This window comes from Podarcis raffonei, chromosome 8, assembly GCF_027172205.1.
Source record: "Podarcis raffonei isolate rPodRaf1 chromosome 8, rPodRaf1.pri, whole genome shotgun sequence".
Classification (NCBI taxonomy): domain Eukaryota; kingdom Metazoa; phylum Chordata; class Lepidosauria; order Squamata; family Lacertidae; genus Podarcis; species Podarcis raffonei.
Window position 1 is genome coordinate 22,375,663 of NC_070609.1, and position 12,063 is coordinate 22,387,725.

General features: G+C 42.2%; 1 protein-coding gene and 2 non-coding genes across 13 annotated transcripts in view; all 3 read left to right on the top strand.

The window, feature by feature from the left end:
- PUM1 (pumilio RNA binding family member 1) overlaps positions 1-12,063 on the top strand; it is a 53,301-nt gene that overhangs the window by 16,388 nt on the left and 24,850 nt on the right. For 4 of the 11 annotated variants that reach the window (XM_053398492.1, XM_053398496.1, XM_053398501.1 and 1 more), the window contains 6 exons: positions 2,944-3,052; positions 3,632-3,810; positions 4,489-4,655; positions 5,998-6,268; positions 7,113-7,206; positions 9,617-9,733. In XM_053398492.1, coding sequence (XP_053254467.1) covers positions 2,944-3,052; positions 3,632-3,810; positions 4,489-4,655; positions 5,998-6,268; positions 7,113-7,206; positions 9,617-9,733 — 937 coding nt within the window. The remainder of the gene's footprint in view (positions 1-2,943; positions 3,053-3,631; positions 3,811-4,488; positions 4,656-5,997; positions 6,269-7,112; positions 7,207-9,616; positions 9,734-12,063) is intronic. The other 7 variants (XM_053398495.1, XM_053398503.1, XM_053398502.1 and 4 more) reach the window with 3 other exon arrangements.
- Positions 7,422-7,509, top strand: LOC128420431 (small nucleolar RNA SNORD103/SNORD85). The gene has a single exon (XR_008332035.1). It is a non-coding gene; the product is annotated as a small nucleolar RNA SNORD103/SNORD85 (small nucleolar RNA).
- Positions 11,040-11,127, top strand: LOC128420432 (small nucleolar RNA SNORD103/SNORD85). Its single transcript, XR_008332036.1, has one exon. It is a non-coding gene; the product is annotated as a small nucleolar RNA SNORD103/SNORD85 (small nucleolar RNA).

Here is a 12,063-nt window from a genome sequence, read left to right on the forward strand (position 1 = left end):
AAGATTTGGAGAATTAATTTTGATTGGGTAGGGGGAGAGAACAGGGCAGACTCACAGTTTGTGACCCCCCTCTGCCCCTTAAAGGATCTAAATGGCATGATCCAGCAACCTTCTAATGTACTAGCTTTTACATTTGCCAGCACTGAAGAGCTTTGCACATACATAATTATAGAGTGAGTGTACAGATAATGGCAGTCCAAAATTTCACAGTGAGGCAGACTTACTAGCTTGCCTCTCGATTGAATTCATAGAAATGAAAAATCATAAATAGAAATTGCTCACTAAGAATGTCTCTGTTGTCATACTTCAAAATTTAGCACCTGAGAGTCAGCAGTTTAAGCTAATCATGGCATGCAAACACCTTGTATCATTGAAAGTTATGTAGCCCCCCGATAATCTTTTACATCCAAGAAACAAGTGAACTGTCAAAAAGTCTGGGCCTGTAGCAAACAGCTGACTCCATGGTATAGATATCTCGCCATGGAAATAGTTTGGCAGAGAGTATCTCACCCTAAGAACGGATGACTTGGATTACTGCATGACTTAGAATACCAGAAAAAGAGCAGCTGGTTGGCTGGGGAACTGAAGAACTAAGCTGTCAACCCTGTAAACAGTGAATAAAGTTTCCAGCCACCTAACTAAATGACTAAATAGTTTTATCTATTTTGAAAAACCTAACAATACCAGTGTTTATTTTCACGATGCTATCTGAATTAGTCAGCTTGGAAAAGAGATTGCTAGTCAAATAATAGTGAAAAAAATGAAATGTTTGAGGTTTTTTACTTTACAGTCGAGCAGTATATAATTTTTATTTAAAAAATAAAATGTAAGCATGAATTTTAAACACAACAAACAGTTGGTTTTATATATAAGCTGGGAAAGGAATAAATATAAGAGACCAGGAAGGGAGGCAAAGTGTTCCCAAGGCCTAAGAAAGGTTTAATAAGATAGTGAGTGGATATTTATTCAGGTTCACAGCCTTAATAGCCAGGCTACTGAAGTTCAACACACCTTGAAAAATACCGGAAGGTGTTTTATTTTTAATAAGCCAGATCTTGGGTTTGATTTGTAAAACTCTGGCCCCTCCATGTGCCATGGTAACGGTATCTTCCTTTGAAACACTGCATAACCCAAGAAGACCGCAAGGACTCCATTGTCAGTGCTTTAATTGGCTCTGATTCAGTTTGGCATACTGTGGGCAGAATAAGTGAAGCTTGATTCTGCCCTTTATAAAGATGTTAAATAAAAAATAATGAATAAAGGCAACTGGTTAATGGTAGAGTGTGGGAGGTAGACTTTCAGGATGTACTGGTGTTGTGCAAAAGGAATAGAAACCTGCCAGGACCTCAGGGCCAGCAATCTCCATGTTTGCCAATGGAAGAGTCATTCTCAGAAAGATTTACAAGTTGATGTTGTTTATCAACAGCTAAACATACATAGGAAAAACATTCTGACATATATTGTGGTAGTTGTGATGGAAAGGTGCTATGCAGTTGGTAAAATGCTTGGTTTGTGGCATGACAACGCCTCCCTTCACTCTGCCACAGCTGTTTCCCAGGCGTAAGCATCCCATGTCACTTACTCTTGTTCAGAGCGTATGCAGGGCCTGAGTTAGGCTGGTATGGATGTGGGAAGGCTAGGGAGGTCTTTTAGCTGGAGTTCATAATATCTCCCTTCCTTCTAATAGCAAAATCAGCTAGAGAGTGCCAACAGAATTGTAGCCAAAACAAGATGACTGGGGACACCAGAGAGGGCTATCAGCATGCTGGAGGGGAAAAAATAACTTAATAATCCCCCCGTCAACCCCGCCACCCCAGCACCATGTGTACTAAGCATGCTAAGTGGGCACAGAATGCTGAATATGTATTAGAGGGGGGAAATGGAGAAACAGATTCAGGGATGGAATGGAGCTTCTTGTATAATAATAATAATAATAATAATAATAATAATAATAATAATTTTATTATTTCTATCCCGCCCATCGGGATAGAAATAATATCCCGGGCGGCTTTCAACAGAACATTAAAAACAGAATAGAACTTTGAACATTACAAACTTCCCTAAACAGGGCTGCCTTCAGATGTCTTCTAAAAGTCGGATAGTTGTTTATTTCCTTTACATCTGATGTGAGGGTGTTCCACAGGGCGGGCGCCACCACCAAGAAGGCCCTCTGCCTGACTACCGCTGGCTAGCATGAACGCTGGGCAGGAGCACTTCACATTGCAACATTTTACTGCAGGTCCCACTTGTCATTTATTATTTGAAAGGTTCTAAGATGTGCTGGATCATGTATGTATGGAAATAATGAAAAGAGAACCTGCCTACAGGCTCACAGTCTATACAGCATGAAGGAAAGGGGACTTTTTTCCCCTGTTCCAGTTGTTCAGCTCCTGACTTCTTAAACCTAAGAACCCCACTAGATCACACCCAACAGTCTGTCTAGTCCTGGACCCTGTTTTCCAGTTTGCTGCTTCTGTGGAGCCTAGAAGCCTCCACCTCATTTTCTCCTTCCTCTGGTGCTTCCATCATGGCTTAATGAAACTGGCTATTAATGTGTCGGTTTTCTAACCAGGATCCCCATTATTGTGCTGGACAGGACGGAATAATAATGCATTTGCCCCCTTTCCAGAGCTAGATCTCTTCTTTCACTCCACAAATTGGTTTTCCCATGTGTCCGCCAGCCCCAAGCCAGCCCCAGAGCTTCAGTTCTTCTGGATATTTTTGGATACAGTATTTTTGGTCTGGATTGGAGAGAGAGCAGCAGAGAGAGCATTTAAAGGGTGTTTAGAGAGTGTTCCCCACTTAACACAATTTTTGCTTCTGCATACATGGGCCTGGAACATAACCCCCGCATAAGTTTGGGGAACACCTGTACTAATATCTTAGTTATTTCTTAAAAGATAACCTTTAAACATACGGTATATTTCTCATTTTGTTTTACAGCAGCTTTTGCCAGGTAAAAAGTTTTGGGAGTCTGATGATTCAAGCAAAGATGGACCAAAAGGAATATTTTTGGGTGATCAATGGAGAGACAGCGCTTGGGGGACATCAGGTACCTCAAACCATCACGTAAATCATTTGGAGCAAGTTTTTCTACTCTTTTCTTTTCTCTCTTCCTCACAGCTCCTTAAAGCACTATAGTAGAAACATTTTAGAAAAGAGGTAAATAATATCCCTAAACAGTTGTACAGTACAGTTAGATATGCAAGGTTCTCCTATTTAAAATTTGTTTAATGCAGGGCTTTGCTGATCTGTCTGTGTTTGTGGGGGATGTGAAATGGACAGTTGAGGACAGGTCTAGCTCTCTTTGTCACTGTTTTCTCTGGTTCTGTGGAAGGGGGAAACATGAGAGAACGAATGAAAATTACTGGAGAAAGATGTAGATGGGGCTCCCATGAGTAATTACAAGGCAGTTCTTGTGGCTGCCGTCTTCATCAGTTACCAGATGTTAGTTTGAATTCTGCATTTACTTGAAGTCTGTAGTTCTCTCCCTCCTGTTTTCGCCTTACTTTTAAGCTGTTCTGAAGAAGTTAGGAAGCTCATTTTCTGAAGATGCACAGTAATCTAATGCTGAGCCCCTTCAATTTTGCTGCTGATATATGTATAAATATAGCCATTGTTTTTGTTGCAGATCATTCTGTTTCCCAACCAATCATGGTTCAAAGAAGACCTGGCCAGGGTTTTCATGTGAATAATGAGGTTAACTCAGTGCTGTCCCCACGATCGGAAAGCGGTGGACTTGGAGTTAGCATGGTAGAGTATGTGCTGAGCTCATCCCCGGGGGATTCCTGTCTCAGAAAAGGAGGATTTGTAAGTATAGTGGATGATATCTGGTGTCACTGTCTTTAATCATTATGTCTATTCCTGTTATGTCCAATTCATCACCACAGTTTTGGAACAGTTGGGGAATTGATTACATTCTAAATGCCCAAAATACGAAGCTGATACAGGATAGTTTTTTAAAGGGACGGGAAGTGAACAGAGTAGCTAGGCCCAGAAGTGAACATCCAGTCGCTTTTTAATGATAGGCACTGACAGTTTATTCAACAGAATTAACACTGAGTAACTTACCTTATTAAGATCAAGATTGTATGTCACAATTCTGCAAGAATGCAGGAAAAGTGCAGATTGTGGCATTAGGTGCAAAATTCAGCCTCCTGAAATTATATCTTTTGTCCTGAAGAAAAGGATAGTTCTAGTTTTTATGTTCAAACAGGTTCTGAAGAAAGCTCAAAAGTCAGAGAGGCAGCTGAGTAGGGTTTCCATTATGTGTACACAATTGCATTCACATGAACGTGTGTTCAGGGGTGGGGATTAAGTGCATCAAAGATGCCGCTATAAATTGCACAGTAAAATAAGCAACATCAGTAAAGCTGAAACAGATTTTAGGGTGATGTCAAATGCTAATTGTAAAATTTCTTGATGCAGCGATGTGTGGTTGTTGTTTTTTTAAAAAGAAGACATTGTGAAGTGCTATATTTTACACAGGGGCCAAGGGATGCTGAGAGTGACGACAATGATAAAGGGGACAAGAAAAATAAGGGCACATTTGATGGTGATAAATTAGGTGATTTGAAGGAAGAGGGAGACGTAATGGACAAGGCAAATGGATTGCCTGTACAAAATGGAATTGATGCTGATGCAAAAGATTTTAGGTAAGTATGTACCTATATGTGAGTCCAAAAAAGTACTGGAAGTGTAATTTAGAAAGCAGTAGAGCAGAAGGGGGGGAAATTGGGTTTCACTTGGGAGCTGCTAATTGTAATCAACATTTGTTTGGTGTTCCTTTGAGATCTGAAAAGAACACATTTTTGCTCACGCAGGCCAGGCTGGGTTCTCTTTCAGCTAGCCTACTTTCTTCCCATCTGAAGGCTTCTCCACACCTCAGAGGTGGCTTTTCAAGGGATACAGTGAGTTGAAGCAGGAGGCAGGAAAATGCTATGCTGTCAACAGAACTCTGCTTATGACTCAGGGCCAATGAATAATCTGTGATAAAATATGCTGCTGTGGCTGGGCACACTTTCCTATAGTTAAGAAAAGTGCAGTGACAAAATAGCAAAACAAATGCAACTTTTGTTCATGAAAGCAGCTGTGAATTGTAGGTGGGTTGCAGTCTCCCTGAGCAGGCCCATTTATAAATGGCAGGAAACATGTTTGGGGATGGGTAATGAGAGGCAATCCCTTGGGAAGGGTACAGTTGGTGTAGTACAGTGTCTAGTATATATTTGAATAGGGAGAACACTTGGTGAATGAATGCATCTTCCATTCACTAGAAGCTGAACTTTTGCAGCAGGGAACCTGTTCTATGCATGTAAACTCCCTGTGCGGTTTACACCCATGATCTAAGTAGGTGTAGGGCAGCCTGCACAAGTAGAACTGCTTTCCCTGCATGAAGCAGGCTACAGGGTAAAGGAAATGTGATACATCTGGAAGGGGTGGAGGGTGACGGTAACTGAAGAAGAGATAGGGAATCAAACCAAGGAGGGGGTGAATGATTGGGGCAGGTAAAATATAGGCGACAAAGCCCACAAACAGTGGCTGCAGGGAGGATCCTCTGTCATCACCCCATTTCCAAGTTCAGGAGAAGAGAGAAGATTGCCATATCTGATGGGTTGGGGTGGTAAAGGGTGCTCTCCAAGGTGAGTGTTGCAAACAAATTTATTGGCAGCTGTATGAAAGAGAAGGCAAGGTCTTTTAAAAAAAACAACCCCAGAGTTTTAGATGTAGTTTAATAGGGCAGATATTGGGGATAAAGTGGGAGACAAAGGAACTCTTAACAGCTTATAGCAGCAGCAACGACAATAGATCTACAAAACAAAACAGCCAGTAATAGTGGTGAGTTATTTGGTGTTTCAAAAAGATGGGAAGGGAAAAAAGACACAACTCAAAAAAATTCATTTTAAAACTGTCCTGCCATTGACACTGATGGTGTTTATTTAAAAAAAAGAGAATTTTGCTCTGAGTAACTGTTTTGTGATGCTTTTTCTTTTTCTTTAGTCGGACACCTGGTAACTGCCAGAACTCTGCAAATGATGTGGATCTTTTAGGGCCAAACCAGAATGGATCTGAGGGCTTAGCCCAGCTAGCTAGTACAAATGGTGCCAAGCCTGTGGAGGATTTCTCCAACATAGAGTCCCAGAGTGTTCCACTGGATCCCATGGAACATGTTGGCATGGAGCCGCTTCAGTTTGATTACTCTGGCACTCAGGTACCTGTGGATTCAGCTGCAGCAACTGTGGGCTTATTTGACTACAATTCTCAACAACAGGTAGATCTTACATTGATAAATATGGATCCTTCCCCCCCCCCCTTCTGTCTCCTGCAGGGCATGGGTTTGCACACACGAACCTATGCACCTGGAATAACCTCTGTGTACTAACCATGCAACTTTTTCTTTTGATATGTATAAAACGGCTGGATATCCCCATCCCTTTCCCCCTCCCTTGATATTTCTAACTGCTCTGGGCACTTGCACTATAGGTTAAGCATATGGGTTGTGCACTTCAAAGCTAGGGTCATCATAGCTGAGGAGCTTACTCCGCTCAGTAAATGAACATCAGCTTTGGTTTGCTGGCTAAAGTGTAGGAGGATCCATGTAGCGAGAGCTAGTTTATAGAAGTGTATATTTTATAAAATATTATCCTGCGTTTGCTTTCCACTTCATTCTATTATCGTAAGATCCTTCTGCACCCATTCATTGCATAGTCCTTTTGTGGCAGGAGCCACAGCTGCATTCTCAGGAGGGTCATGAAGTAAGAAAAAGATGCAGCTTAGCTCTTTGATGACTGCATACAGAGTTGTCACTTGGGACGCCCCACCCCCCTCGCAGCAGGCATTAGACTGGCGGAAAGTGAGAAAGAAATATGAGAGTAACTCTAAGCAGATTGTGACCCTCTGAGGCAACGAGGTGCTAACATTCATAACATTAACAGCACTGGATTGAAAATAACCTGCCAGACACATTTTGAATCTTTTCTGACTAGGCTTTAATTGGATGACCTAGGCCTGGTGTCTACCAAGTTTAGCCCAGTTGGAGAAAAGTTCACACAACTACCTTTCAACTGAGAATTTTAACTGAGTTGTAAAACACATCTTTAAATTTGATTTCTCAGCTGTTCCAAAGACCGAATGCACTCGCTGTTCAGCAACTGACAGCAGCACAACAACAGCAATATGCATTGGCAGCTGCTCATCAACCGCACATAGGTAAGTCTTTCAGTCCCTTGTTTATCAGTAGAGTCCAGGTTGATCATCAGCATTTCTCCAAGTTTCTTTCAAAACAGCATTCATTTGTTTTGAAAGGGTAACACAAGGGGTAATATAGGAACTTGGGTTGGTGGGATTGGGGGTTGGAAAGGTTTGAGATTCCACTGTTTGTAACTCTGACAGGGTATGAGCATCATATTTTTGGCTCACTCATGTCTAGCAATGATGACACTCTTGCCCTCACTGAGAACATTGGTTCTGTAATGAGAGTTTTTTAAAAGTACTCATTTGCTCTGAGCCAGACATGAATGGGCTACTTGCAATATTCAAACCAGTTGTAGTTAAATAATTCCGTGTTTTTCTCCTGAAAGCCCTCTTTGAATAGACCCAACAACGTGGATTAGCAATGCCCATTATTTCTGGTTCTCCTAACAAAACTGGTTGAATACATTCTTTGTTACCTTGCTCTCACATTCTTTCCTTTGCACCATTAGAAAATGGATATACATGTAATTGCTTATATGGGCGTTTGGTCGAAGGGCAAACGTCCATATTTGCAATTAATAATGAGAGTTGAGTAAATAAGTAATTCCTGGGTTTGACCCAAACACTGTAAGTAAGAATAATCACTTCCACCTCCAGGGTTTACATTCCCTTTTAAATTGTGATCAGTACAATTTTCCATTATAAGAGCTTCAGTGTTGCATTATATTTATTTTACGCTAGGTTTTCAAAAGACCATTTAACCTATATTTTGTAAGATTTATATATGTTATGCATATTTTGAAATGTATATGCAAGGGCATACAGGCATCTGTTTGCTTGTTTTTTCCTTCAGTTATTTTGTTTTGCCACTTAATATTCCTTGCATTCATTGTTGGCGTCCCAGAAAGGGATATGTGGATGCCTGAGAGAAAAGTTCACACCGAGAGCTTTGCCCCCTAACTTCCCTACAGATGTTCTCTCCTGAAGAGGCAAGCTTCTCTGTAAACTGCACAGCTGCTTGCCTCCGAGGTGCAAACAGCTTCACAAGAAAGCATGCCTCACAGTGTGCACATATTGTGTCCCCATATGGTGTCCCCCTGCTTCTTTTTGTATCCTGCCAGTGTGTGTATCCTGTCTGTTTTAGGACTTCCTACTTCTCCAGTCTAAAAGGGACGCGGGTGGCGCTGTGGGTAAAAGCCTCAGCGCCTAGGGCTTGCCGATCGAAAGGTCGCGGTTTGAATCCCCGCGGCGGGGTGCGCTCCCGTTGCTCGGTCCCAGCGCCTGCCAACCTAGCAGTTCGAAAGCACCCCCGAGTGCAAGTAGATAAATAGGGACCGCTTACTGGCGGGAAGGTAAACAGCGTTTCCGTGTGCGGCTCTGGCTCGCCAGATGCAGCTTTGTCACGCTGGCCACGTGACCTGGAAGTGTCTCCGGACAGCGCTGGCCCCCGGCCTCTTAAGTGAGATGGGCGCACAACCCTAGAGTCTGTCAAGACTGGCCCGTACGGGCAGGGGTACCTTTACCTTTACTTCTCCAGTCTATTATTATTATGCCTTTGCATTGTTCTGAATTCTTCTAAGAGAATTCTCAGAGTCACAAAGGAAGATACACACACATGAGTAATAAGGTTCTTGGTAGAATTAGTTAGTGTGATGCTAGTGTGATGTTTGCTGTGACTAATTTCCAGATATCCCTGGAATAATTTTTGTTTTTATGAAGTGGTTTTCATCTTTTCAATTTCATGGCGTCCCAGAGCTGACACAAAAATCTAGGAAGCTTTCAACGTCTTACAGCTGAACGTGAAAATTTGTATATTGTACATGCTCTCATCTGCTTAAAGAAACCTTGGTCAGTAAATTGTATCATCTTCAATTAGATCTGCAGATGAGAGAAAAACAACAACATTGTTCTAATGTGGCCTTCCACAACCTGGTGCCCCCTAAATATTTTGAGCCATCATCAAAATCATCCCTGACAATTGGCCATGCTGGCTGGAGCTAATGAGATTTGAAGCCGCAGTAACATCTGTAGGGCACCAGGTTGGGAGGTACTGTTCTAAAGGGGGGGGGGAATGCTCTCCTTTTGAATGATGTACACATGTATTACAACAGGCATTCTCTTACAAAAGAGGAAGGGCATGACTCCTCCAAGACATCACTTGCCACCTTCAGTTCATGCCCACCAGTTAATCATGGCTACCTTTTTAGTCAATGGAAATTAATAGACTTAAGAGACGGCAACCCTAATCGCTTGTTTTCTGAGTGAAGCTTCTGACTTTTACAGCTCAAATTTTAGACCCGTGTCTTTTTCATGATAGATAAGTCGGCTCAATCTCCAAAACACGCACGCACACACGCAATCTTTCACACACACACTCACGTTTTGGTAGGGTTGCAGTTCTAGTCAAGTTTGTTTTTACTGACAGGTATGTTTTCAGCAGGTTTAGCTCCTGCTGCCTTTGTGCCCAATCCGTACATCATCAGCGCTGCTCCTCCAGGAACGGACCCCTATGCGGCAGGGCTTGCCGCAGCTGCAACGTTAGGTGAGATGCTTAATAAGATGTATGGTTATTTTTTTAAAAATATCTATCTATCTTATCTATCTATCTATCTATCTATATATAATGCTGTAAGTTTGGGGAGTTTCCTGCTCATGGGTGGAAAGTTTTTACACCTTGCAGTAGAGCACTGGATGAGAAAGCATAAAACTGAACCCAAAGTTGTTTTGCTTCTGCAGCACAAGTAGCAGCATGAGAACAACGGTAGAACTGACCTGTTATAGCACCAACCTATCATAGCGCTGTTTTTCTTCTGCTCATGGTTGTTTGGCTCAATTTTTGCTACTGAACACCATGTCAAAAGTGATCCTGTGAATTGGGATCATGTAGGTCTTACTTGCATGCAAGGGCTCTCGTGTTCGAGCGTCTTCACAGCTTAAGCAGCTGAAACCATAGCAAGCTTAAGATAATAAAGGGAAGTCATACAAGGCTTAGACAGCTGGGGTTAATGCTCTTTCTCCCCACCCCCTTTACTGTATACTGTTGCACTTCTGTGGGAAGGAAGTATCCCCTTTCAAAATGAAATATCAGATGGATGTCCAGCAGATACGCAACGTTGTCTAAAACATAAGTTAGATTGTATGCGTTCATCAATATTCTCTTGCGAAATTGGTCTGGGAGATGAGAAACTATAGCAGGATTGCCATGGTACAGGGGATTTTTTAATAAAGGGCTTGTGATGACATTTTCGTAACCACGTTTTAAATATTGGGGCCACGGGGCTATTTTATTTGTTATACAAGTGTCTCCCCACTTAAGCACAGGTTATGTTCTGGGCCTCCGCGTGCATAACTGAAATGAAGTGGAGAGCATCTTCTAAAAAGCCTCCAGTTGCTGCTCTCCTACTTTCCCCAATCCAGGCCAAAATATCTGGAGTTGAAGCTCTGGGGCTGGCCAGAGGCTGGAGGGTGCATGGGAAAGTGGACTATGCTGCTGCTGCACTACCCTGAGTGCCAGCTGTTAGGTGGGAGGCTGAGCAGCTGAACCTGAATTGGAAATAGAAAGAGGGAGCACATGATTAACTCCACCTATTTCTGCCCCATTCTGAGACAGCAACAGTTGGGAGGCCATTTCCATAATTTTTGGAAAGTGGAGGTGTGAAAGCATGGCACTTCTCACATGGCTCTGTCCCAAAATGTGTTTAAATATAGGAAATTTCATGGAACATGGCCAAGGACCTGGTTACTTGAGCACCACCATGGGATGCTGTTGTTATGTAGAGTTACCATGACATAGGCCAATCCCATTATCTCAGGCCCTATTTATCTTTATATCAATTGGTTTACTCATGTCTAGCAATGATGACACTCTTGCCCTCACTGAGAACATTGATTCTATAATGAGAGCTTTTTGTAAGTACTCATTTGCTCTGAGCTGGACATGAATTTTCACCTACAATATTAAAACTATTTTAAGGAGATGCATACTTTTATCTTGAAGCCCTCCTTGAATAGATGCTGGTGGTGGTTGATAAACGCTGCTCATTCTTCTCTTCCCTTCTAGTAATACATATGTTACTAGAGAAGCATGGAATTGGAGTTATGGGGAAGGGGCAGTATAATGGCAATACAATCTGGTGCCCACCTTTTAGAGCTGGTGGGATGGGTTGTAAATGTGTGACGTGCTGATCTATCATCTTTTGACAATGAGAAGTTTGTGCTGTCATTATGACTACGTGGGAGATTTTGTGTGAATGCCTAGAGTGGTGGCTTTGGTTATTTGGAGCCTGGATGCAAACTCCTGCTCAGCCATGAATCTTCAGCTTGTGTGTTAGTGTGGTGTAGTAGCTAGAGCAGGAATGCAGAACCTGTGGCCCTCCTTAACTATTGTTGGACTACAACTCCCATCTTCCCTATCCAGTGGCCATGTCAGCTGGGGCTGATGGGCGTTGTAGTCAAACAGCACCTTTAGGACCACAGGTTATCCAGCTCTGGGACAGAGTGTTGAACTTCAGCTAAGCAGGCTTGGGTTTAAATTCCCACTGAAATGGAAGAGCAATATTTTTATCCAGGATAAAAGAGGATGTAGAACTATTCATATACCTTTGAACTCCATGTAAGACAGATGACAAAAGCATGTAATGAATGTGTGCAGTAAGTTCAAAAGCATGCTTTCAGCTTCTGTCTACTGATCTCTCTTCTTTTTCTGGCCAGGAAAAACCAAATTATCAACTCCCTCTTTAGAAACAGTCAATGCAAGCTAGTTACTTCAGTAAATTCAAATTAAATTTTTTGCTCCAGCATACACACAAACATTAATTCGATACTCTGCACAGCTGGTAACAACAGCTCACTTAATTAGAGACTGTTAACACC